The sequence below is a fragment of the Pyricularia oryzae genome, chromosome 4 (assembly GCF_000002495.2).
Source record: "Pyricularia oryzae 70-15 chromosome 4, whole genome shotgun sequence".
NCBI lineage: Eukaryota > Fungi > Ascomycota > Sordariomycetes > Magnaporthales > Pyriculariaceae > Pyricularia > Pyricularia oryzae.
In genome coordinates, this window is record NC_017851.1 from 281,772 (window position 1) to 307,652 (window position 25,881).

Sequence of the window (25,881 nt, forward strand, 5' to 3'; positions counted from 1 at the left end):
GTTAAACAGAGGCGAGGTGGCGATGAGGGGTAAAGGGGAGACAGGATTGACATCACAGTAATCTACGTGGCACAAGACAGCAGAAGACAAGTTGGCAGGTTTCTCTGCTGAAAAGTTTGAGTAATTCGCGAGTCAGTAGGTAATTGACATGTCGGGGTGTTTCAACAAAACCTACTACGGTACGGTTGCTACGCTCATAGGTACCAATTAAAAACCTAACTGTGATCCACAGGGAAAAAAAGCTTCCAGATAAGTTCGACAGACCGAGGATTCGGGGGTGAGTTTGGTTTCGCTGTCGCCTCCTACCTCCAGGCTCAAGCCCCGTGGTTTTGTCGCTTTCGGGAAGGTGGGTATCAAGAATTGGGGAGTGGCCCGGCGGATGGATAACCCCCGTTTCTGGTTATATGCGATTTTCATTTGGCGGCCATGCACGCAATGCAATGCAGTGTCGGGTATGCATTGTTTTGTCCAAGATGATCTATATCCAGTTTAAGATGTCCTTTGAATGACTTTTTCTCTCACGAACCCTGGGAAGTTTCCTCGCCTGATGGCTTTGACAGGCGCGCTCCCTTTCCGTCTGCGCGCAACCGCGGGCCTGAACCCTTCAGTCCTATCTAACCGGTACAAAAGACTTATGTTTGGTTTGCTTGTGCCGACCTAGGGTAACCTTGGGCTCCAAATTACAGTAGCGTGGCGCGTCGTATCAAGGTCGCAATTCGTACGAAGTAAACGAAATGGGCTCGGGTCAATCAAATCTCACCAGGAAGGCTAGGTAGAGCTGCCAATGTAGTTGGTAGGTAAATTACAAAGAAATCAAGTGCAGCTTTTGGCTCAATGGCCATAATCGTTAGCCAAACCGCCAGCCCTTTGAGGTTGTTGCCAATAATGTGTGCGATCTAATTGATGCTAGTGCCCCCAACTAACCCTGGCCTCCCCCGAAAGCAGCCCCAGAACCGAACCCCCTAAGTCACTCTGGATGCGGCCATCTGAGACACGCCTACAGACCCTGGAACGGCGATCAGTACCTTACCAGTCAGCTTGTCGCGCGCACGCTCCTCGCCCGAAATGGGTTGGTCGCATTCGATTTGAAAATGCTACTGCACTTTGGTAAACGGACGGAAGCTTGAGGGGTTTGGTCTAGCTTGAATTCAAAGTTTGCTTTTGGGGGGTGACGGCACGAATATTCTTCCAACTTCTAATATTTCCCCAGGTTGTTATCCCTCGCTCTCAGTATGAGACTTGTCTAGACCATTCTTTATCGGATGAAAAAGCATATCGCAGCGAGACATTCAGGCATGGTGACCGGCATAGGTGGCGCTTCCGGATTCACCAGGAGAAATACGAACCGTTCCGACGGCATATGCACCAACCCATCTCATCTTGGGATGCTTTTTTTACTGTACAGTCGGTCATCATCCCAGAACGTCAGACGTCTGGTGGATGGATGGATGGATGGAAATCATGACTTGTGTGCAGAGATAACGGCGCGTTCGCCCGAGCTTGCTGCCATTTCATCACCTACGTAGAGCAACTCACGACATGCCATCATACATTAGATCCAATCCATTTCTCCAGGTTGTTCGTCCCAAATGCCAAATGCTGTGCAGCACCGGATGCCCGACGGTGCTTGAGTTCCATTTCCCTCGCAGGAACTGGATCCTTCCCTGTTCTTTTGCTTTTTTAAACGGTTTTCCATTGGTGAAATTTGATCGTGTACCCAAGAAATGTTTTGAGCAACCGAATAATTAATTAATAATGCGTTCCTAATTTACAGTAAAAGTGATCGGTGGGAAATAATTTCTGGAACGAATTTGGTATTTGTTTTGCTCTGCATAGGGTGGCACATTTGCAAGTATGGAGTGTTTCCAGGAATAGAAAAGCCACGAATAATGTCTCATATAGCAGAACCACAGCCACGGAATGACCGGACCCTATCGAATTGACGTCAACTGCAAGGGAATAAGGACCATTTTGCACAAGATTCCCATGAGGGACCGGCTTGCTTGGTTTGCTTCAAGACCAAACTCTAATCGTCACTACACCACCATACTGCATCATGTATAACGTACCTGGTAAAACGTTTTGGCAGGCCAAAATAAAGCTGAAACCAGTCGATCTGGGGGGGTTTTTGGCACCGCCCGTCTTCCCGTAGCCGTTGTGCAACATTTAGGATGATGGGGATGCCCGACGGGGTTTTAACTTGACTAATCGCCAACAATGTTGGTTTTATAAGCTGCTTTTCTAGACAGGAAAATGCGCCCCCGGAACTGAATAGTAATTCTTTTTTAGGTATTTAGAAAACAGGGACTTGCCGCATTACAGACGCAGGCTTGGCAGGGCACGATCACCTAAGCGGCAAAACGTCTATTCCCTGCACCGAAGGTGTGTGTCAAAAAAGAAACTGGCTGACTGGTGCACAAGCCCGAAGCCATCGCTTTCCCCGGCTCGTGCATGCATGCAGACAGCAGCCCTCTGCATCACGCATGGCCTGGCCATCAAGGGCAACAAACATGTGCATGCGCATCACACAACCGCTCCAACGTGGCATCAGTCAATACTATTTTTTTTTTTTTGCGATCCAGTTTCAGCCCTAGGCGCTGACTATGAGAGGGGATTAATTCAAAACCCTTGACATGTCAGCGCGCAAAGAATAGACGCTGCTGCCGTGCTGTTGGCCAAACAGTTTCAGGGTGGGTTGCATTCCAACAATCGGTACCTGAATACCTACCTAGGTAGTAAGTAATAATGCTACTACTGTACAGTGCCCTGCTGTATAGCTGCACGTAAGCGCGCAAGTGGGTGCACCTTCTGAGCCCGCAGTGGAGCTTTGGTCGGTCGGGATCACTTCTTATTTCGTGTACCAGTAGCGAGTGACATGGTACTACTGCAGGCAAGCTTGGCAACAAACCAAATCAATCAATCAATTAACTTAGTCAATCAATCCATCAAACAGGCGCCTAAGTCGCGCTTCGATAAAAAGACAAAAAAGATTTTAGCCCCCAAACCCTCTCAATCCCTCCATCCCGGCGGCTACCAGACTTTTGGGTCCCTCGGTCACGTCGCCCACGCCCTGCCAGTAAAACAAGCCTGCGAGGCCGTTGGCCCGCACGTAGCCGGCCTTGAGGCGGACCGTAGCCGGCGTGTCCAGACTGACAAAGCCTTTGCCGCCCTCCCCCTCGCAGAGGTACCAGGCGGCGCACAGCTCGGGATCCACCATGGCCCTGTCCAAGTCGGCGGTTGGAAGGTCGTTGTAGTCGACCTCGCCGGCCTCGGAAAACCCAGCACCCAAGGCCCTCGCACCGCGAAAGAACCTCGCGTAGGCAGGCACGCCGAGCACGATCTGGCCCGGGTGGACGCCGTGCACGATCATGTACGACACGGCCTGCATGGCCGACAGGCGCAGGCAACCGTCGGCCTGGGGCGGCAGGCGTGCGGGCTGCGGGTGGCGCAGCTGGGCGTGGTGCGCCGACACCTTGGCCCAGGGCCCCGAGAAGTCGTAGCTCATCAGGTTGAGCATGTCCAGGAGCGCCGCGGCCCGGCCGAGGGGGATGTGCTGCAGCGCCCATTCGCCGCACGGCAGCGCCGTCGTCAACAGGTACCTCGGAGCGGGGAGGGCTTGCCGCAGAGCGGTCAGCAGGGCCACGTAGGCCTCGCCCTCGTTCGTGTTGGATGGCTGCTCCCAGTCGATATCGACGCCGTCGAAGCCATGCTGGTCCACAAATTGACGCGTGGCTCGGGCTAGCGTATCCCGAGCACGAGGGTTGGTTGCCAAGGCGGGGAACTCGGCACTGCCGGAGCCGCCGCCTAGGGATACGATGGTCTTGAGGTGTGGGTTTTGGTGCTTGAGCTTGCGCACAGCGGCAAGACAGCCGGTAACCCCGTCGGCTTCAATCTGCAGATCGGCATACTCGTCAAAGTGCTTGAGCGTGCCGTCTTTGTTGACGCTGTTTGTTTGTAAGCAGCATTAGTAAGTCACTTGCTCTCAAAATCTGGACGGGGGGTTTTGTATCTACGAACCCAATAAAGGCGTAAAAGACGTGCGTAATGTTGTTGACCTGCAGCTTCGATGGGGGAAGCTGCTTGTAGATTCGCCAATTGGGGTAGTAAACAGCATTGATATACTGCCGTGACATGCCGCCGGCTGACATGTTGGGGTTCGCAGCGCTGGGGTACGGCGGGACTGCGGGTGAGAGGTTGTATGGGCGGGGTGGGATTGGCGGTGGCGCGGCTGTGTTGTTGTTGTATCCGTATTGGTAGCTGGAGGGGTATCCGGATGTACCTGGGGCTGGCATGGGGAATGATGCTTGAGTAGGCTGCGATGGATACTGATCTTTGTCACGTTTCCATTTAGTGAACATGATTGCGGGCGATTGTTTGTTGTTCGTTTTGTAGCCTGAGCAGCATGCATGAATGAATGAATGATGCGTGTTTGTTTCTGGGAGGTGAGGGAGCTTGAACCTCGAGCCGGCAAACTCGTATGCTGCTAGTGGCACGTCACTTTACACCGGCGTTCCTTTAGCGTGCATCAGTTCACCGCGATTAGCAAGACTCGACGAATTGAGAAGCATTCAGAAACCAGCCATCACGTGTTAGTGTCTTAATACTGCAAATATCATGACAGAAAAAGAAAAAAGCCTGCGCTGGTCTTGTGTGGCCGTTCTAGAAATCCTCACTCGTTGTCATCCTCACTGTCAACAGCCCCAAGCCTGCGCCTCTGCACATTCACTTGCACTATACGTCCGTGGAGCCAGCACTACATCATGAGGAGTGGCCCCTTCAGCCTTTCTCCTGGACCCGCTTGTAGTTCTTGCTGCTATCACTTGGGAATCACCCAAAGACTTTCGCGTACAAGACCAATTAGTGTGCATATAGTGTCCTCCTGTAGCCTGCCCGCTGCCGCCGGCGCTTATGGACAGATACATGGCCTACCTAGTGAGACGATGTTTTTGTTTTCTTTTCTGTCAAGATGCTCACGCGTATCTAGCCGGTCAAACGCGTGGGCATCAACAAGCGACTTATCATTCTCCACACAGATTTGTAACATCTCGAGCCTCTGGAGAGGGTTTTCATACCACGAGATTGTTGAGCGCTGTCGACTCTGAACCATTCCAATTTTTTTCTTCGAGAGCAAACCGCGGAGCCAAGGACGAGATGTGCAGGGCCTGCAGAAGAAAACTTGTGTGATTCGTGTGAATGCTCTTTCCACACAAGAACTCTAGTAACTCCACAAGGTCATAGGAGACTGGGACGCAGCTTGCAAATTGAAAGAGAAGTCAGGCGACAGTATTTTAACAGAGCATTGTCACCTGCATGGGTTGTCCTGGTAGGCTTGCCTTATCATTGTTAATCCCGAGTCTTGTAAGACTAAAAATGGAAACACTCGCCCGTTATCATGATATTACTACCACGATACAAGGCGAAAAAAACTACCCCTTGTCGCCGTGTACATATGCATGGGCCTTTTTTAACTCAACTATAGTCCATTCGCAGGAACCATCAAATACCCAAATTATCTTTTTGTTCAAAACTATTATCAAAGTCGGCAAAGCCCAAACACTGTACAGGGAGATGGACTTATGCCTATACCACTATAGGATGTTAAAAATAACTTGAATTTTCCGTCTTCCTTACAGCAGAGGTGCTGAACCTGGAGAGATTTACAATCCCGCAAGTCGGGGATTCCCCGGGTCCAACTTGCATTCCTTACTATAAAGGCGATAGATGTTTCGACATTGCCGTCCATCCAACCTCCTATGCTGGAATGTAGTATTTATTGGTGAGCCCTGAACTGTCTTCAAACTTTTGAAAAGAGCCTATCCAATGTTTCCTTTATATTCTGCCATTTAAAAGCAAATTGTTCCAGTTGTACTATAGGTTGGTCCCTTTTTTGCAAACTTACCTTACCCACTTGCCTACCTACCTACCTGCCTACAAATCAAGTCCTCAAGCCTAAATAAATCAACTGCGCCAAATCCTAATCGCCATGAAAACTGCAAATATATTCACTATCGCCATAGCCGCTATTTTGGCTACTCCGACACTGGCGACAACTTGTCAAGTTAAAATGATTTTGGCGAGCTTGGGCGAAGAGTTTGGGACATACCGTAAAACCGATATTACTGCTCCAGGCATCGCCAAATTTAACAGCAAGTCTTTCAAGGTCAGAGTGAAGCTTGATGACAAATGCAACGTGGTGGAAAAGTCCGGTGTTCCTTTGCCTTATTATATCGATGTTACCAAAAAGGTTGAATAGCAATAGGCCAACCTTGATGTCGTTGGTTATAACAAAGGAAAGATCTCGGGATTTGTACTTGATCTGATGAGATTAGAGAAACTTCTATAAACTTCTTGGGGACCTCGGGGTCCACGGAGCAATGAGCAAATATAGGATTAAGCAGAAGCTATAGGTGCTGCAATTTGAATGACCTGTGTCTGGGAGCCATAATAGAAGGCAATCACTTTGGGGTTGTCACTCCATCGGGAAAGTACAGTAAAGATTCAATGCCTAAGGAGTTTGGTTCTGTCGTATGGAGCAAACATTCTGTCAAAGTCGAAAATGCCAGGAAAATTTTGAAAGAGCCTTGGCTGTCCTCATAGCCGGGACGTCTTCTTCGATGCAGTACTCGGCTGTAATTGTGCTTGGTGATGGGAAGATTCACCTGCCTTGGACCTTGGTTTACAACCACACTGAAATCCATATGGCTCTTTTGCTGTTTTACCCAGTGAATTGTCCATCCCAGTCAAACCGCAATGAGATCTCTACTAACATTGATAAAGTGCTGTAAACAAAACGACTCGATTGATGGTCTAGATAGACGAACTAGCACCACGTAACTACTATGACATAAGAGATGCATACACAAGCAAGTCGGGTAGCTATTCCGACAGAAAGCCAATTACTTTCCAATATACTTGAACATTAGGTCCCTGGTCGGATCAGGCATAACAGCCCCAGACGAAACAACATTCTGATACCGCGTTGTTTGACCTTCGGGCATTTTGATATCGTAGTCGAGCAGAATACGCGCAAGCAAAAGCTTCATCTCGTTGGAAGCGAAAAACCTGCCGGGACACGCGTGGCGACCGTAACCAAAGGTGTTGATCTCCTTGTTAAGGCTGACGAACTGGTGCTGCTTTGGATCGCTGTACCCCAGCGGGTCCGGGACCTTGCCCGTGCGGATGTCGTAAAAGCGGTACGGGTTGTAGACCAGCGGATCCGGGTGCAGGTCCGGGTCGAAGTGAACGTTGTGCATCGGGGTCCCGATGTGGCTGCCCTTTGGCAGCACCGTACCGTCGGATAACTTGACCGTCTTGCGAACGTATCGCTGGAAGGCCCTGACATTGACGGGATTGTAGCGCAGCGTTTCACGCATGACCGAGTCGAGGAGCATCATCTCGGACATTGCCTGTGTGTTGAGGGCGCCGTCGTGGCGGGCGAGGACGGTCTTGATTTCTGTTCTGAGGTCCTCAATAACCTCGGGGCAGAAGTACATAAGATCGTAAAGGCTGGAAAATTATGTCAGTTGCCAAAATGCAAACTTAACTTTCCAACGTCGGCAGAAAAAAAAACCCCAAAAAAAGGATACTTACACCCAAGTGGTCATCATGGTCGTCGTATGGATGGCTGTCATACTCAACGTTAGCTGCAGATCAGCCAGGTCGGCATCGCTGACCACGTTGAACTTGTCCGCCTTTGCAATCATCCATTGGAGCATGTCGTCGGCCTCCTGGTACCCTTCTTGCGCAGCCAGGCGGGCTCTACGCTCCTTGATAATCGGTTCGAGGAACTCCTTCGCGCGCCTCTTGTGCTCCTTTACAGCTTTGACTCCCGGGAGCCGATACTGGCCGATAAAGCGCAAAAACCACGGCCATGCCCTGAGCTGATATGCAGTGCCGAACAGGTCAACACTAAAGTTGATGGTCGTGCGTAGGAATCCTTCGTCGCGGTTGTAATCGGGCCCTACGAAAGCGTTGCCTGAAACAATCGCGACTATTTGAAGTAGGGTGGCGTTGACCTTGATGGCGGTCCACTCGCGGTTTTTTCCCAGAAATTCGGGCACCGTCCTGGCTGCCTCTTCGCATAGCCTTTCGTTGAGCTGTGATAATTTGTGCGTGAGGTCGGCCCTGAGGATATGGTTCAGGAGTGGATCCTCAGGGGTGGTATGCAAGTACTTGGTTTGGATGACCTACGTTGCTTCGTTAACTCTTCTTGTCCTCTAAAAGCTGCAAATGTCGACTTTATCCGTTTTCTTTTTCTTTTTTTTTGCTTACATCCTCTGTGGCTTCTGTGGCTCTGATGATATCATCGGGGATTTTTCGCAACTCCTCCAAATATTTGATGGGGAGCACAATTACTTCCCCTAAAGACAATAGAGTCAGGTTAGCAATTCCTTCGCCGGGGTGCATCGTAACAAATGTGTGCAACTGGGAAACATATTACATACCGGCTGATTCTGTAATGCGGAATATAACGTCTCGGTACTTTGTATTATAGTTAGTAAACTGCCAGCAAATGTATAAGAATGCAATTACATCACATCCTCAACAACTGCACAAAAAGGTCGTCTGCGCATACCATCTTGTAGCCCTTTTCATATATACCGATTGAATCCTGCACAAACCGATTTCGGCGCTTCGATCGCGAGCCGAACTCTTGGTCTACTAATGGAAACTTTCGCAAGGCGCGATCGTCTGCAATCCATGGCCACAAAGTCAAACCGCCGACTACCAAAGCCCCAATTAGCAACCCGAATTGGAGCTTGCTGCGTAGGAGTTCCTGAACATCTTCCATGGTAGAGGCGTTTTACAACTTGTGTTGGTTGGAAATAATGAAGGCGGGCGTATTGGTAAAAGAGTGGCGTCCATGAAACAGTCGGTCGGAGGGCAGGCAACGATTGTGTTTAATACTTACCCAGTATCCGATGTGGATCTAAAAGATAGGAAACGGCATCTTACACGGCAGTCGCTTGAGACTACTTGTAATTCTACGGGTTTGCAAGAACCTAGGTAGGTAGCTACCTAGGTAGGTACCTTATGCTTCAGCAAAGTTTTGCCGCAATTTCGGCATGACTGGCGATTTCCGCGTAAATTCATCAGTGCAATACTACGTAGTAACATTCCGTCGTCCTCCGCACTCCGCATCATAAGCTCAGGCAGGGTTGCAAAGTATAATAGAATTTTGTACTTTGGCAGTTTAGTACTATGATAGAACCCGGCGGTGTCTTTGCTGCATCAAGACCGGACGGAAAGACAGGGTTGGTTACATTCCGGCAACGTCGACCCTTGCGCTAAATAGGGGTCTTGTGACTTTATGTTGAGTGCCCGCGGGGAGGGGTTTTTGTCCTATTGAGCTTTCAAATAAGGTTGTGACAAATGTCGTGCGTTCTATAGGAGAAGAGCAGGGAGACTTGCGCGCTGCAGCTGTACTTTTTGCACGCCGAATACTGTTGCCTGAAATCCGAGGCGGGCGGGTTGTGGCTTTACAAAGTCGACGACGAGCGGGGTCCCGAGAGTGTTTACTGCAGAAGGCGTGGCAAAGGAAACCCGGAGACGCGCGATCAACGCGACGCTACCAGGGATGCTCGTGACACCGGGAAAAGTCAACTCTATCCTCTGTACCGGTAACATGCGACACCAGTGGGCACATTGCATGTTTCGCTGCCTCAGGCAGTTTCGCTGGCCTTTTTTTCGGGGCACCAGGTGGTACAAGATTAACGTCGACTAATAAGGAATGCGCAGATAATTATACGTGTAATTCTGAATAGAAGGAAAGTGCCGTTGCAAGATTTCAAACCATGTGAGTGGCTGTTGGCGACTGTTTTGGTGGAGACTCTACGGGGGTTTTGGCAAGTGCATGTTCACCACCGGACGGCATTTCGTTCTTGGCGTCGCGAACGTTCACGAATCAATAGCTGCAAAGTCTTTGTTTGGGCTGTTCGCTCTTCCGCATCATGAGCTCTAGAGACACCCAACCCATGGCAATCGAGCCTGCCATGACGGCCGAGGTGATTGATCTGGATCCGCCACCTACCCGATATCGCGACGCGGTTCCTCGATCGCTCGAGCTACGGCTCTACGTGTCGCATTTCCTCTCCACATGGAACTCGCGACTTTTTGAGTTCGCTGCTGTGCTCTTCCTAGCATCGGTTTTCCATGACACGCTGCTGCCCATGTCTGTCTACGCCCTGGCTCGGAGTGGCGCCGCCATTGTCTTCGGTCAGTCGATTGGGTCTTGGATTGACCGCGGCGACCGCCTGGCCGTGGTGCGCGTCTCTATCGTCGGTCAGCGTCTGGCCGTTGTTGTGAGCTGCGGGCTGTTCTGGGCTCTGGAATTGCGGGGTCATGGCCACTGGATGGACTCCCCCGGTCTTGGGGATGGCCTCTTTGCCCTGGCTGTGGTGCTGGCTTGCGTCGAGAAGCTGTGTGCCGTCATGAATCTTGTGTCGGTCGAGAGGGATTGGGTTGTCATCATCACCGAGGGAAATGAATTAACACGCCGGGGTTAGTTGGTCCCGCCGAGCACAAAACAAGAAAAAAAAAAAAACAAGTTGGGAAGAATCACGTTTGTACTGACTCGGTGGTTATTGTTGCGGTGGGCAGTTTTGAACGCAAGGATACGGAGGATCGATCTCTTCTGCAAGCTGGTGGGACCACTAATAATTTCAGCAGTTGCCGCTGCATCGACTCTTCTGGCCATCTGGACTACCCTGGCCATGAACATCCTGTCGGTGGCGGTGGAATATATCTGCATCGCCCAGGTGAAACTTTATTTTTCTTTTCGACTTGACCCGCCAATCAACAACTACTTGATTATACCATGCTAACTACCTAGGTAACCGCCATTTACCGCAGGTCTACAAGCATGTGCCGGCTCTTGCTGTTCAACGAGAGGCTGGCAATGCGCCAGCGCATTCGGGGGCGCCGGCCTCTACCAGGTCCGCTGCTGCCTTGTCCTGGGTGAAATCCATGGCGTATCGTGTCCTCCCTATCGAGTCGTTCCCCTTTTACTTCCACCATGCAGCATTCCTGCCGTCCTTTTCACTTGCGCTGCTGTACTTGACTGTGCTTTCCTTTTCGGGCCAGATGATCACTTACCTGGTCTCGGTCGGCTACAGCTCGTTGCACGTCGGAGTCGCTCGCACCGTCAGCACCGTGTTTGAGTTGAGCGCCACATGGATTGCGCCCCGCCTGATGAAGCGGATTGGCATCGTCAGGGGAGGCATCTGGAGTCTGTGCTGGCAGATGGCCTGGCTCGCTGCGGGTGTTGCATGGTTTTTCGCAGATGCTTCTGGTAAGGGCACCAACAGCATAGCCTCTGCGACGGGAATCGTCGTCGCCGTTGCCCTCAGTCGCATCGGACTCTGGGGCTATGATTTGTGCGCTCAGAATATCATACAAGATGTAAGTTGGTCGCCAAGCGCATGGCACTTTTTACAATGCTAACATGGCTTTGCAGGAGGTCGAATCGGAATATCGCGGGACCTTCTCCACCGTCGAGGCATCGTTCCAAAACCTATTCGAACTGCTCTCGTATGCGTCCACAATTGTCTTTTCCCGACCGGACCAATTCCAATGGCCCATCGTTATCAGTGTCGTGGCCGTCTATACTGCAGGTGGCTTGTATACGGCCTTTGTGCGGCGGCGACGTGGACACCTCTTTCATGCACCGCCGTGTATGGGAGATAAAAGAGGCACATTGTGAGAATCCCAGGAAAGAAGACTATTTTTGTTGACTCACCTGACGGGGAGACTGCCTTTTTGTGACTCTTGCCAGCCATGTGAGGTTTGCATCCTCTTGCAAACCCCTACCTACCTAGCCAAGTGGTGTCCCAAATGCGCGCGCGACCGGTCCTAGCGGCCTTCAACGGGCTATGGATACCCCGCCCCGCATGTGGCTCGAACCTATCAGTTGGGCTCGCCTAAACCCCCTTCGCTAGCTCCGGCATAATATTTGCGCCGATGGTCCCTCAAACCCTGGGAATTGGGTCAAAACCTGTCTGGCCGCCGGCTACAAGAGGAGCAAGGCCACTCAACCACCTTTGTCCCGATAAGCACCTGCACCGGGCCAACTTGACCTGTTGTTGCCTGTGTGTGCATACCATCGAGAAGCTAGCTCTAAATTTTAGGTGACTTTGATGCATACTAGCCACCAAATGATTGCGCGTCGTGGGTCATGATTGTCTAGTTCTGGGACAATTCTACGGTCGGCTGCAAGAGTCTATCCAAGGCGCTCTCGAGATTATTGCAAACAGCGTAGAGCTCAGCCCTGCGCAAGAATAGCACATTTAAACAAGATGTTCTCAGGGGCTTGTGTTTGCGTACAACACTTTCCGAAAATGTATAAATTGATGCAAAGTCTTGCTGTTTACTCGAACATGTTTTTTTTTCTCGAGTTATCACACGTCGAATTATCCAAGGCATTTACCATCTCGCACCGCAAACATCAAATCTTGAAAATGTCGTCGCCATCAACTCCAGAACCTGTTACCATCCGCAAGGTCATTGTTACAAAGTTTAGCCCCGACCCGTCCGAGTCCCTGGCCATCGTCACGGCTATTTTGCCACCCCCACCGGCCTCCCATGTCCAGGTGCAGGTTCTTTATTCGGGCTTCTCGGGCGCAGACGTCGCCATGGCTCGTGGCCTCTATCCCATGCAGCGCTCCGCCCCTCTTACCCCCGGCTACTGCATGGTCGGCCGCGTCGTCTCTGCCGGGCCTCGCGCCTGCGGCCGCCCCAACACGGATTGGGAGCAGGGAACGCTGGTCACGGCCCTGACAGTCTACGACTCGGAAGCCGAACGCATCAACATCCAAGAGAAATACCTCATCCGCGTCCCCGAGGGCATCGAACCAACCGTCGCCACCGCCCTGACCCTGGACTGGAACACGGCGTACGGCATGGTCGAGCACGCCGCCCGCGTCCGCCCCGGCCAGAGTGTCTTTGTGCACGGCCTCAGCGGCGCCGTCGGCTACGCCCTCGCAACCCTGTGCTTACTGCGCGGCGCCACCGTCTTTGGCACCGCATCTGAGCGCAATCATGCGACCCTCGCAGGGCTTGGCGTCACCCTATTCGTCTATACCAACAAAGACTGGATCGACGCCGTGCAGACACAGGGGGGTGTCGACGCCGTCTTCGACCCCTTGGGATTCCAGAGCTGGGAGGAGTCGTACTCGATCCTTGCCACCACCCGCCCCTCGGTGCTGGTCGGGTACGGGGGGAACCAGCACCTGCTGCCTTCGTCCTCTGAAAAGGAGGCGGGGGATAACGAGGCAGTTGCCCTGCGCAAGACACTGCTTCCCACACAGGTGCCGCAAATCGTCAAGCTAGTGGCCAAAAACATCAAGCGCTTTATCGGAGACAATCGTCGCACCGTCTTTTATTATATCGATCGCGACCACAAGGACTTCCGTCCAGACCTCGAGGCCGTCATGGACTTGTGTCGCACGGGCAAGATAACTGTGCCCATAAAGACCACGTGGAGCCTTGATCAAGTGCGTGACGCACATCGGGGCTGGGGCAGAAAGGAGGGCATGGGTTCCATGGTGATTAAATGCTCAGAGTTACCATAGGAGAGCAGATGATGGCTGGTCAAGAGAAAGACCCAAGGATCTATGGTTTTATATGTAACAAAGCAGTAACTAATATGTGGCAGCTGGGGGGTTACTATGTAATGCAGTGGCTAATAGGAAAGTTTTGGTAATAGGAAAGTCGTGGTCTCGTTGGCCGTTATAATGTACAAGCCTCATTTAGATGACTAGGAAAGGGTAACAGAACAAAGCAGAAGGTGAAATGGTGAAGAACGTAAAAAGAAAAATATATATGAAACCTAATTAACATACACGGCAACCGGCTGTGTAAATCAAGGTCTTGGCATATGGCGTGGCTCCCACCATGAGCTGCGTCTTGTAGCGACACTGATGCGCCCGGTCCAATGGCTTATGGTTTGGATTCCGGTACAGCTAGGGCGCACGTACAATCATCGCGGCCTGCGCTCCTCCAAAGGAACATTCTCGCCATAAAACCCGCCGCCATTTGCAAGGCAGGCAAGGCAGACACCACCACCAAAGGAACGTGTATGCCTCATCCATATTGGTACGTCATCTTGCTGTGACATGTCTTCATGATGATGCGTAATCTCGTAGTTGCCATGATCCTCTGCGTCATCATCCATATGGCTATCTTGATACACGGGGGACAGCAGGTCAAGCGCGTAGTCGTAGTTGTCGGAGCCGGGCGGCGGTGGCGGAAGGAGAGGTGAAGTCGGGGGAAATGACGATGGGCCGTCTGGGCGGACGTCGTGGTAGTCGTATTCTGTTGTGACTGTCGACTCATGTGCAAACCACATCTTGTGTCCACCCCTTTTCACGGGGATCGGCGTCGGTTTTGTGTGGGTTGGATCCCTCGAAAATGCATCCATCTTGTGCTGCGAGCTACCGGGATTACCAGGCATCAAAGAGGACGACCTCTTGAATGCGGCTGATATCGTTCCGGGTGAGGTTGCCGAAGATGCGCGGGATAATGAACTTGATGCGGCCGAGCTGAGCTCTGACCCAAAGGGGCTTTCAGACTCGGTAGTCACGTTGAAGGGCGAATCGCCTTGGTAGATCAATGCCAGCCGATCAATGCCACTACCGCCACTGTCCAGCTCCGGCGGTACGGATGCTGCATAAGCTTTTCGTCGATGCTCAAAAGAAAACACTACCGGAGCATCAGTCGTGTCCAAAGATAGCAAGGGTGGAGCCGCAAATGGTCGGCTGGGAATCTGGCGAGGAGTTGGGTTGTTGGAGTCGGTAGGAGCCCTGGTTCGTGCTGTCAATGCCGAGCTGGCTGAGGCATTGAGGGAGGTACTTGTGCCTCCGGGTTCTGCATCATGCCTGGGATGTGAGGGAGAAACCGAGGCTTCCGGCCAGCTCGTGTCACCGCCGTCCATGGTTCTTCTTCCTGAAACCCCATCTGTCCAAAATAATGAAGCCGACAAGGGCGGCGATGACCGGGGAGGAAGCCAAATCGAGTCCCTTTCCGAGGCATTATCTGCATCGGAAGCACTGGGGGAAGTTTGCTGGCGTAAAAGGTCGTCTGACGGGTTCACAGGCGGCGCGAGACAACCAGCGTCACTATCCTGGTTGGGCGTAATGCTGACTCCACGTGATTGGCGCTGGGGTCTCTGAAGTTCATCCCGGCGAGGCATGCCGTTCTGCTGCCGCTGCTGCTTGCGGGACTCGGACTGGGGTAGCCAGGGACGATCCTGGCGGCGCAGCTGCAGCTCAGGCTTGGGCCAGCCGGACAAGGTGAAAGGTGTGTGTGTGGGTATGGGTATGGGTGTGTGTGTGAGAGAGGGGGATATGGGTACTTGGTTGTGTGTGTAGTCGTCGGCACCCTGCGCTTGGCCGGACAGAAGCCACGTCGGATCCGCAGCCGGTAATGGGCTTCTGGCACCGTTTGACGCACAGCTACTGCCGCTACTGCCAGCAGCAAAAGTAGCACACGCCGCTAAGTCGTTTTGCGTATAATTCTTCGACGGACGCTCGACCTCCGGGTATAGTTCTAGTTCTTGCCCGCTGACGCTTGCAGCTTGACTGCTTTTGCTTGTGACCTCTGCCCGGTTCTTTATCGGGGTGTAAGACCAGACGAGGGACCTGCTTCTATTCTTGGCAATACGCAGTAAGACGATGGCCGCCGTCACTGCTGCTGCTGCCGCTACCGCTGCAAGGAGAGCAGGCGTATATATATTGGAATGGACAGCGTGCTGAATGAGACGCCGAAATCCAGCATGACCCGCACTTGTAGCAGCTTCCACATTCGTGTTGTCAGGGGGCGACGTGAGACTGAGGCTGCTCTCGCTTGTAAACTTCGTACCTCGGGTTCTGAGAGGGAGCGAGAGCGGTTCCGCAGCCTGCAAGAAGGGCGACATCTCCGACCAACAAGTTTTTCAGTTTGTCTCGAGTTCAATTTGCCCGTAATCGCCTCGCAAGCGGTGGACCCAATGGCTTAGGAAGGGGCCTCCAACGCAACCGGGTAAGCACCACAAGCCAAGCGTTCCCCTAAATGACAAGCTGAGATTGATGCCGTACTAGAACAGCATTTGGGTTTTGTGGAAACCAGGCCGAAAAAAAAAGTTGAATAAAAAAAACGAAAAAAAAAACAAAACAAAAGGACCCAAGAAATAAACCTTAAAATGCCAAGGGTGGGCAAATTCCTAGAGGCGTTGTTTCTAAATCGAGATGCGATTGCTGGAATGATGGATGTGTGGCAGTATCAATCAGTACCTCGCTAACAGACATTTTGCCGACTGTGCGTACATAAGGGGCAAAGATATGCAGAGTATTAGTACCGTACCAGGCACGAGTCCCACCACCACCACTAAGCAAGCACTACCAAATAAAGGCAACAAGCGCGCGCATAAGAAATGCGGTGGAAACTCGGTTTGGCGTCGTGTGTGTGGTACGTCGATTGATGGGTTTTGGTTGGTAATGGGTGTACCAAGTCAGCGGTGCAATGTTGAGGCGCAGGTACGGTTACCCCACTGCCTGGGTAGGTGCCTAGTTTTGGTAGGAAGCCTTGGGTCTTGTGGGGGAGACAGTGCAGGTGAAGAGGGGAAGAGAATGAAAATGACGACTGCAGCAGTCGACAAGGCCATGTAAATGGGACAGAAGTCAAGAGCGAGCAGATGCACGTCTTCAAATAAATACTTCATGGTCAGGTACCCTTGCTAACGAAAGCAACCTTCGTCTAACTTATGGACGCAGTAATTAGTTGGCCGCCTCTCTCAACTTACGCACAGCCAGGCGCGCCAAGAGATGGTAGGGCTGGTCGTTCTGGCTTGGCTTAGCCCGGTTAGTGAACAAAGGGATGGAAAAAAAAAGTGTTAGTCTAGATTGCAAGCCAACAAATACAACCCTGACATGGGCAGGAATTTTGCAAACGTGACCTTCCTGTGATGACGAGGGGCCCGACGCCATTGGAACTAAGCTGACAGTGATCCAGTCCAAGTCCAGTTACGGGCCACCAGGATGTGAGCAGCGCTCATCCACTTAATCTGCGAGGCACGACCAAGACACACGAACGGAGATGGGGACCAGGGATAAGAAAAATCGAGAAAAGACGGCAGCAGTGGAAGGGGAACAAGATGTGAGAATGAAAATAAGACATGGACTGAAAGACTTCCGATCCAATTACCATGGCTGCATCGTTCTTGTCAACATTATGCAAGAAATGATGCACCAGGGGACGACCCATGTGGGGTTTGTTTGGTTGCGCTCGGTGAAGCGACGGATCACCACGCGAGTGATGACAAGGAACCAACCACCAACCCCAAACCAAAAGAGCGGAATATCGGGTCGCTGGGTTCCTAGCCTTCCAAGGCTGTCATGGAAAATTAATTCGATTATTGTAATAATTACTGCATGTACACTTCGAACCTAACTTTGGTACAGTCGGTACTCGGCTAGGCAATCATATTAGGTAGCAAGTCACCAATTTCGCAGTATCCATTCCGCCAAAGTCTGTCTGACAGGACAGGACAGGCTGCCTAGATAGGATTTAGTTTGGTTCCACTGTTGCAATTTTTACCTTGCGCGAACAATTGGCTTTTGGCACTAGAACTAGAACTAGTCTAGGGGGGAACAGGAAGAAAAAGACCGAGAAAACGTTATCAAGTACTGCAATAATCTCGTTCTCATCCTCATTGCTCTGATCGGATTGTACAGAAAAGCCAAGTCAGATGACTACAGCTCCTGCTGGGTCCGCGCCCCGCTCCGCTCTCTTGCTGATTGTTATCCAGTTGCCAAACATAAATGACATGTGCGCATCTCGATTATGGTAAAACCCGCTGTATGGCTGACTTGCGGGCTACCTGCCTAGGTAAGGTAAGGAGTAATTATGTAGCTGGCGAACCCAAAATTGTTGCTCTTCACCGCCAAATCTATACCCATCAAACCATTTCCATGCATGAAGTAGGAAGAAGCAAACGGCGCGGGCGAATCAAAAAGAAAAGAAAACATTTGGTGATGGCGATCTTTCGCACAAACTGTCGGTCCCGACATTGATTGGAGTCGAGTTTTGCAAGAATGGCGCTTACGGGACCAAGTACATAAAGCTATACCTAGTGCACAAAACACAGCTAGACGATGTTGCAAACCAGAATCGTGGCTACATCTGACTGGGATGACCTACAAGCTACCCGCTTGTCAGACCGTCCTTTTACCTTTTAATAACAAAACAAGATCGCGATTACGATTGCGATTGCGAAATGAAATAAAAGACGTGGATCCTGTTCCTAGAATACGGAGTTCCTCTCGTTGAATGACCAATTGACCGTGGATGGCATGTTTACGAGCGCCTCACCAATTTGCCACTGCTGATGTGTCCCTTGACGTGTTTCTTTCTCGTTGCGATTCGAGCTCGGTGTTGTTGACTCTTTTTTTTTTTTTTTTTTTTTTTTTTGCGTTCTTTTTTTTCAGCTTTGGCACCTTTGCCCCTCCAAATTCCTCACCTCGGCTTTTAGGTAAGGGACGACGGCCGCTGCTGGCCAACCATATCGCCCAGCCGGCTCTTTTTGCTCTTTCAGCCCCTCAGCCCTACAAGATCCGCGAGCCATTCATAATCCCTACAGTCAAGAAAGCGGCAGCCGGCACCTGCAACCAGACAACCGAGTAACTACACATTCGAGTGGGGTTACGTTGGGGTCTTTTTTTTTTCTTCTTTCTAGCAAATCAGGCACCGATGCCAGTCCGTATTTTGGCACGAACGAAAGCGGCAATACACAAAGTATCCTCGTGCATAAGGTATCAATGCATATGCGCAGATTATCACCAGGACCCAAAGGAACCAATCTTTATGGCTGTTGCATATCTTGCGAGCTTGCTGCGAATTTCGTTTCCATCACCTGTCTGTGTTATACCTACAGCTATTCTAGATAAGGTATGCTATGCATATGGTGTGCAGATGGTGTGCACTCTGTAGATCACTTCTCTTCTTTCGGCCATGGTTAACTTTCGCCAAGAACCCCGTCTCGCAGTACATACAGTAAGCAATCGGCGGATGCAGTTGTCGAAATTACGCGACAGCTCGAGCCGTTGTGTCGCCGAACAAAGACATTAACCGCCCACCGCTTGGCGGCTTCTGCATCATAGTGTTTCTTTATCGGCCTTTTGGTAGCTTTGCCGGAATTTTTTTGCGACAAGAGCAAACCAAAGTTTATGATAGGTCTTTTGTTTTTTCTTCTTTTTTTCTACTCCACTGTAGCATTCCTCTTTTGTTTTCTATCGCGCCATTCGCGCTTGTTACACCCTTTGCTTCTCTTCCCAACTCGGCAATTCGAACAGCGTAGTTCTTCCATTTGTAATCGAAAATCCCACTATCCTCACAGGTCAAAATACGGGGACACCAGATAGGGAGGCAGCCTATGTGCAAAAAAGGACTATGGCGAAATATTACTTGACCATCTTTGCCGCACGCTTACTTGTCGGAACAGATCCCACTGCTTGCCTCGTCGGAATCTTCGATCGGAAGGATTCGAACCCGCAATCCTAGCAGCGCTTTTGACTGGAGGACTTACGAGGGGGGAAACCTCCCTGTGAGCTTTTTCTTAGGGAAAAAAAAAGAAAAGCAAATAAACTACCGTCGCCTTTCGGTGCAACGTGACGATGACTACCGTGTTTGAGCTTACCCGTTGCGGCTCTTCCAGTCAGCTTTCCGGGTCAGACTCGGACTGGTTACCTATCTAACACGTAGATATCTTAGTAATCCTCTCGAGTTAAGGTAGGTATACTAATCGGTAGTTATAACTTCTTCCATCCATTTCAATCCTGTTCTCAGGATGAGGATGGCTGAAACGAGGATAAACATCCCAAGCAAGTTACCAACGGGTAGCTGGCCGTATACATTCTTTGATTTGTTTGGCTGCAACCTTGCATCCATCGTAACCATTTTGGAGGGATATTTTGCTTGGCCCTCCTGACTGACTTGCGAGTTCGCCTGGTACCAAGGCCCAAAGCCGCAGGATGATCGGATTACTACCAAATTCAATCCACCAGATCGATCGCATTGTCATCAAGTTGTCTGAGCCGCTGACTACATTCTTGGGGCACGGTCAAGAGAGGCATGGCATGCATGCCACAACTAATTCCATGTCTGCCACTCCCGAGTCTCGCACTGCAGCCAAATACGGGAGAACTCGGACTGGACTTTTGTATCACACGGGCGGAAAGTAAACAAGACTGCGAGTGGTTGCAAAAGCTAGAGCATGGGATCTGGTTGGTAGAAAAGCGTACCGTGGTTCGCTGAAGGTATTTATACTATACTTCTACAAAGTGAACTAGCGACTTGTTGTCCCCTGAAATCGGCCACCTGAACGCCTCATGACACCCGTGTAGAATCGTATTAAGTAGCAGGAAAGGGAGAAAAAACCACAAATGAAAGGAAATAAGTCATCGTACAGTACAAGACCGAACCATGACTGCAAATAGTGAGGATTCTAGTCCCGAGGCAAAAAACCCAGCTATCAAGGTCATGGGGCGCAACTATACATGCCATATTTGTCTACATGCTGCGACGGTGGTGAAGTTATGGGCGACCCCCGAGAGGACACTGGCGAGAATCCTGGTGACAGATCGACCCAGGCAGGAGGAGACGATGACCTCCAAAGCGGTGAACCAAAAGACGCATGGTCAACACGGGTTGGGCAGTCGCCGGCATGAGGCAATTGTAGCGGAGGCGTGCGGCACAAAGCTAATGTTCCGGCCGTGCTCTACAGAGCCGATGTTGGTGGCGCAAGGTCCATCGTCTCGCCACCCACCAGGCCGTTTGTTACTGATGATGGGCCGTCGGCGGTACTATTTACCATGCCATCCGACACCTCTTCTTCCATGATAGCAACAAGCTCCTCCAGGTTGTCGTCGAGGTTCTCCGCCAAGGGGCCTAAACAGTTCCTAAGGAGTCGCCGGTATTGGTCGATCTTCTCGCCCGTGCCGACCATGCTGAGTGCCTCAATGTACTCCGTCTCCGCCATTTGCTGCTCGCCTAAAAGATAGCGAAGCTCGTTGGCCAAAGCGAGCCTCTCCTCGATGCTGTTGGTGTTCCCGTTGGAATCACCGTTCATGCTTGCGTCCAGCTCCCGCTCAACTAGGCCTTCGACATGAAGACGGTTCAGTGTGCAAACAACTGCCTTGACCTTTCCGGTGGCTGTCTCGAGTTCACCGTCAATACCAAAAGCTTGCTCTGGCGGCAACAGCTGCGACCCCAGCTCCGCAAGCTTGTTTGTTAAAGAGGTGTGCTCAGCTTGTGCGTTCGACAATATTCGTGTCGCCTCGCGCTCGGCTTCGTCTTTGATCGTGAACTCGTCTTCGTATGACCTGGCAAGATCGTGGAACTTCTCAAAGACCAAAGGTGTAATTCGGTTCTGCACGGTGAGGGCGGCCTCTGACTTGAGGCTGGCTGTCATTTTGTTGCTGTGGCTGTTGGCCGCGCCAATGGTCATCGCGCCGACATCACCAGCCAACGCATCGCGAAAGGAAACCTGTCTTCTAGCCGATTCAGGTGCAAATGGAGAGGATGATCTTTGTGGCACAGAGCGCAGCTTCTTGCTGGCATTGAGCTCCTTGATCAAATCTGCAGCAATCATGCCCTCGTTGTTTGTAATGTCAGTGCTGGCACCACGGCCCAGGAGGGCACGAATGCATTTGCTCGAACCGCGCTGCGCCGCAAGATGAACAGCTGTGTTGCCATCATTGTCCTGGGCGTCGAGGAGCTGCTGAACAAAGTTGGGGTCGTGTTGGGTCTCCTGCAACCTATTGAGGATGTTGTCCAGATAATACCGTGAACACGTTGGACTGTGGACGCGACCGCCCTTGAGAATGGCCGCATGATGAATGGCGGTACAACCTGACAGGTCGCGGATGTTGATTGTGTGGAAGAGCTCCTTGAGCACGACGGGGAAGGTTTGCTTATCGTAGCAGTTGGTGAACGTGACCGCCCTCATGAGCGGCGTCTCACCCCTCACGTTCCTCGAATCTGGCTGAGCATTGAACTGAAAAAGCTGTTTGATAATGTCGACATCGCCCATCGAGGCGGCCCAATGGAGGGCTGTATGCTGGTCCGCGTCTATGGGGAAGTTTGGCCTGAAGTTGACGGGAGGCTCAGGACGCATGGCTGGCGTCGGCTGGTTCCTAGACAGCAGGAAATAGTCTAATAACTCGTCACCGTAGATTCTATGCTGCTGCTCGATCATACTCTCGGTGGGCTCTTCGCGCTTGCGTTTCCTGTGTCCGGTTGAGAAGTGCGACAGGTCCGGGCGGTCGTCTTCAGCCATGTAAGAAGCTGAAGCAACAGTCAGGTTATCTGGTGTGTCGTCCTCGTCAACCAACATCTCTCCGTTCTCGTATGCATCTTGAGGGTGTAGAGAGGGCTGGTAGTGCAGTGGTGGTGGTGGTGCCTGCTTGGCTACTGCGCGGGCTTTGTTGTTGAATCTAGGCACGGCTGGCTTCTTTGGTTGCTTGGGTTTGCTCGTGTGTCGTGGAGCCGGGGGCGGGCTATCAGGCCCCGGAGAAAACTCGAAGATGGGCCGTAACCTGTCGAAGATGTTGTTTCGGTGGGCCAAAGCCTCACCTGCTTCCAGAGGAATCCATGTGCCTGAGAGGGTTTCAAATTATGAGGGTCAGTAATCCGGTTTGTGAGACGATCCTCAGGCGGCAGTCGGTAGCCGAGTCGCCGGCCGCAGATGAAAGTACACACCTTGGTACTTTCCATATCCGCCCTGAACCTTCTCATGCTGATCCTTTTGTACCTCGCGTTCCAAAATGCGAGTTCTTGCGGGTTTGTCAAAGCCGGCGGCCTTGAGGATATGTGTTGCGTTGATCCAGTCGTCGACACGTCGGCGCATTACATGCTCTTTGAGATCTACTCCGAACTGGTACTCATAGACAGGTATCTATTGGATTGTGTGACTGTTAGACAAAGGTTTTCTCACAACCTTGGAGGGTATGTCTCTTGCAGGAATTCGGGAATATGTAGAAAGAAGCAGATGCGAGACCCAGATCACAAGCCGACAAGGGAGCAGCAAGGGAAAAGAGGTGAGCGTATTGCGCCATGGCGGGACGAGTGATAGATGGGATTGACGGCGCAAAGGCATCGCAATCATGCAGGTAGGGAAGAAAGCGGCGGCCCACATGATAGACCAGAAAGCCTCCCGTGTGCCAGCGTGCGCAAATACAAATAGGGAAGATGGTAACGCACCCCGCTGTAGGTCGCACTGTAGATGCCAGGCCCAGTCGGGGCACTGGCTGCTGCTGCTGCTGCCTTGACCATGGTCTGGCCTGGCGGTGGCCGGAGCCGGAAAGGATCGGGGTAGCCGGCGGGAGACACGATGATGTCTGGTTTCGCACGAGGATGACGCTCGGGGGGCAATGGAGGTCGCCAGTGATGGTGATGATCGAACGACTGGGGGAAAGCAATGCAAGTAATCTGGGTTTGCTGCTTTGGTGGAATAGGGTCGCTGTATACAGTTCATGCACTAGGGTACTCGTAAAAGGTATTTGATGGTTTAATGGAAGGCGATGAACAGCTTAATTGGCAAAATGGGACTAAAGAAGGGATCAAAGCTCCAGCTCCAGGTTTAGCAAGGCTGTTGGTGGTGGTCGCACCGGATTGCGACGAGGCGACCGATCGGTCGATAGCAACCGAGTCAATTTTTGGATTTTCTTCAATTGCTGGGCCGACGGCGCTCTTGTCGATTGCGCGCGGTCTGGTCTGGTCTGGTGGAGCGAGTGCAAGGGTCAAATTGGGAAATGGGGGAAGAAAGAGAGGTTTGACGCGAAGGAAGCGTGTCTGACGCGATGGAGAAGGTGTAGACCGCGTTTCCAATTTACCTTTACCGGATTTTCAAGCTCGTGCGGTCGATCGCCTGAGGCACGCGGGATTTCCCCACCATGCCGTGCGCCAACCCAGAGTGATAAGCAAGCTAAGGCACCGCATGGAAATCCATGATCGCGCGAAATTGAGACGTATTTTCACGTGACTGTACGTAGGTACCTACAAGGAGGGACCTGACCCATCGCATCCCAAACGCCAACCCCGCAAAAGACCCGACGCCGGTCGTCTTCTCCCACCCGTTGACTTGTGAGATGTTTCTGAATACCTTGGTAGGTATTCAAGCCGCAATTGGCTCAATCAATTGGCTGTGGACTCGGTCACCATCGGGCATCTACCCGAGATTTTTTTGTTTCGTCGGCCCCAACGCCGTCCTCACAAAATGACGTCTACGAACACGAGCCTAAGTCGAGTACCTTAAAAGGTAACCCCGCGTCCGAGCCCTTTTTGACTTTCGGGGACCTTCAACCCCACAGTGACGCCGGCTGCTTAGGAGATAGATATTTGGAATTGTAAGTGTCACAAGTCCTGTATATTTATCCCATGGACTCACCGAGATAAACGGCGCGAATCTGAGTCTGACCTTTTGTCACAACGGCGAACAGCTAGCTACCGTACCTACCTAAACAATAACATCGTAGCCTCTTGCGAACACCTCGACCGACACGGTTGGCCACCATGCCTCTCATCGCACAGAACCCCACCAACAGGGTCATCCTTGGCCTGATGACCTTTGGCCCGGACGAGGCTACAGGTGCCCGCATTACATCCGTGGACGAGTTCGGCAAGGTCCTCGACATCCTCCAGAAGCGCGGATACAACGAGGTGGACACTGCCCGCATGTACATTGGTGGCAAGCAGGAGGCATTCACTCGTGAGGTTGGCTGGAAGCAACGCGGCCTTACTTTGGCGACCAAGGTTCAATACCCGTCAGAATATGGCATGAATGCTCCTGATAAAGTCAAGGAGTCGGTGGACCTCAGTTTGAAAGAGCTGGGCACTGACTGCGTCGATGTAAGCTTTATCTGCCTTTTGTTCCTTATACACTCCAGTTCCATACTATGATGCAACAAAACAGTCATGTATGCTATGATCTTAGTGGCTGACAGAACTTACATCTTCCAGCTCCTCTATCTTCATGCCGCCGACCGAGGTACACCCTTTGCCGAGACACTCCGCGCCATCAACGACCTACACAAGGCCGGCAAATTCGTCAACTTTGGCATTTCCAACTTTGCTGCATACGAGGTTGCCGAGATCGTCATGACATGCGTGCAAAACAACTGGGTGCGACCAACTGTTTACCAGGCCATGTACAATGTCATCACACGGTCTATCGAGGCAGAACTGATTCCTGCATGTCGCCGATACGGACTTGACCTGGTGGTGTACAATCCCATTGCCGGCGGTCTTTTCAGCGGCAAGATCAAGACCCAGGATATGGTACCTGCTGAGGGTCGATTCAGCGACTCGACTACCAGTATGGGTAAGATGTACCGCAACAGGTACTTCAAGGAGACCACATTCAAAGCCCTCCAAACGATAGAGGCTGCGGTTGAGAAGCACGGCCTGAGCATGATAGAGACGGCATTGCGTTGGACCGTACACCATTCCGCACTTCAGGTCACCAACGGCGGACGAGATGGCGTGATCATCGGTGTTTCAAGTGGTGCCCAGCTTGAGGATAACCTGAACCATCTCGAGAAGGGACCGTTACCTGAGGAAGTACTGAAGGCACTCGACTCGGCGTGGGAAATTGCGCGCGGAGACACCGCCAACTACTTCCACATGGAGCTCAAGTATCAATATGATACCAAGGAGGCGTTGTTTGGCAAGATATGACAACGTTGAGGCTGGAGTAGTGAAAGAAGAATAGCTGTTGAATGTGCGACAACTGATTGATCGCGCATGACGCCACATTAATCTACGATCTGTGCAAAAGGACGCTTGACGCCAGAGGACAAGTCATCACTAGACTGCAAGTGACAGCGCCGTGGTTGGTACTACCAGAACGCGGCC

General features: G+C 51.6%; 8 protein-coding genes across 8 annotated transcripts; 3 read left to right on the plus strand and 5 right to left on the minus strand.

Moving 5' to 3' along the window:
- Nucleotides 1-1,289: 1,289 nt before the first annotated feature.
- Nucleotides 1,290-2,166, minus strand: MGG_17017 (uncharacterized protein; the record flags this gene model as incomplete). The annotated part of the gene is made up of 3 exons (XM_003715914.1): nucleotides 1,290-1,388; nucleotides 1,552-1,664; nucleotides 2,070-2,166. The coding sequence occupies 3 exons, from the start codon at nucleotides 2,164-2,166 to the stop codon at nucleotides 1,290-1,292; spliced, it is 309 nt and encodes a 102-aa protein (XP_003715962.1).
- An 826-nt stretch (nucleotides 2,167-2,992) lies between these two features.
- On the minus strand, nucleotides 2,993-4,459 carry MGG_08458 (uncharacterized protein; the record flags this gene model as incomplete). The annotated part of the gene is made up of 2 exons (XM_003715915.1): nucleotides 4,018-4,459; nucleotides 2,993-3,944 (listed from the first exon to the last, which is right to left on the minus strand). Exons 1-2 carry the CDS (start codon nucleotides 4,356-4,358, stop codon nucleotides 2,993-2,995), a joined length of 1,293 nt encoding a protein of 430 aa, XP_003715963.1. The 5' UTR covers nucleotides 4,359-4,459.
- Nucleotides 4,460-6,881: 2,422 nt separating this feature from the next.
- Nucleotides 6,882-8,791, minus strand: MGG_08459 (uncharacterized protein; the record flags this gene model as incomplete). The annotated part of the gene is made up of 5 exons (XM_003715916.1): nucleotides 6,882-7,506; nucleotides 7,591-8,186; nucleotides 8,272-8,360; nucleotides 8,445-8,481; nucleotides 8,576-8,791. 5 exons carry the CDS (start codon nucleotides 8,789-8,791, stop codon nucleotides 6,897-6,899), a joined length of 1,548 nt encoding a protein of 515 aa, XP_003715964.1. The 3' UTR covers nucleotides 6,882-6,896.
- A 1,159-nt stretch (nucleotides 8,792-9,950) lies between these two features.
- Nucleotides 9,951-11,701, plus strand: MGG_15349 (uncharacterized protein; the record flags this gene model as incomplete). The annotated part of the gene is made up of 4 exons (XM_003715917.1): nucleotides 9,951-10,500; nucleotides 10,600-10,757; nucleotides 10,852-11,400; nucleotides 11,456-11,701. The coding sequence occupies 4 exons, from the start codon at nucleotides 9,951-9,953 to the stop codon at nucleotides 11,699-11,701; spliced, it is 1,503 nt and encodes a 500-aa protein (XP_003715965.1).
- Nucleotides 11,702-12,455: 754 nt separating this feature from the next.
- On the plus strand, nucleotides 12,456-13,751 carry MGG_08461 (uncharacterized protein; the record flags this gene model as incomplete). The annotated part of the gene is made up of 1 exon (XM_003715918.1): nucleotides 12,456-13,751. One exon carries the CDS (start codon nucleotides 12,456-12,458, stop codon nucleotides 13,566-13,568), a length of 1,113 nt encoding a protein of 370 aa, XP_003715966.1. The 3' UTR covers nucleotides 13,569-13,751.
- A 224-nt stretch (nucleotides 13,752-13,975) lies between these two features.
- Nucleotides 13,976-15,910, minus strand: MGG_08462 (uncharacterized protein; the record flags this gene model as incomplete). The annotated part of the gene is made up of 2 exons (XM_003715919.1): nucleotides 13,976-15,702; nucleotides 15,781-15,910. 2 exons carry the CDS (start codon nucleotides 15,908-15,910, stop codon nucleotides 13,976-13,978), a joined length of 1,857 nt encoding a protein of 618 aa, XP_003715967.1.
- A 4,317-nt stretch (nucleotides 15,911-20,227) lies between these two features.
- On the minus strand, nucleotides 20,228-23,910 carry MGG_08463 (transcription factor MBP1). Its single transcript, XM_003715920.1, has 3 exons — nucleotides 23,230-23,910; nucleotides 22,729-22,924; nucleotides 20,228-22,626 (listed from the first exon to the last, which is right to left on the minus strand). Exons 1-3 carry the CDS (start codon nucleotides 23,299-23,301, stop codon nucleotides 20,747-20,749), a joined length of 2,148 nt encoding a protein of 715 aa, XP_003715968.1. The 5' UTR covers nucleotides 23,302-23,910; the 3' UTR covers nucleotides 20,228-20,746.
- A 630-nt stretch (nucleotides 23,911-24,540) lies between these two features.
- MGG_08464 (aflatoxin B1 aldehyde reductase member 2) lies at nucleotides 24,541-25,704 on the plus strand (the record flags this gene model as incomplete). Its single annotated transcript, XM_003715921.1, has 2 exons — nucleotides 24,541-24,876; nucleotides 24,988-25,704. 2 exons carry the CDS (start codon nucleotides 24,541-24,543, stop codon nucleotides 25,702-25,704), a joined length of 1,053 nt encoding a protein of 350 aa, XP_003715969.1.
- Between the last annotated feature and the right edge of the window lie 177 nt (nucleotides 25,705-25,881).

Coding starts and splice junctions, on each gene's coding strand:
- MGG_08463 (XM_003715920.1), bottom strand. CDS start 23,301: ATGGTCAAGGCAGCAGCAGCAGCAGCCAGTGCCCCGACTGGGCCTGGC. Junction 22,925..23,229: donor ACAGTGCGACCTACAGCGGG/GTGCGTTACCAT, acceptor ACAATCCAATAG/ATACCTGTCTATGAGTACCA. Junction 22,627..22,728: donor CGGATATGGAAAGTACCAAG/GTGTGTACTTTC, acceptor AAACCCTCTCAG/GCACATGGATTCCTCTGGAA.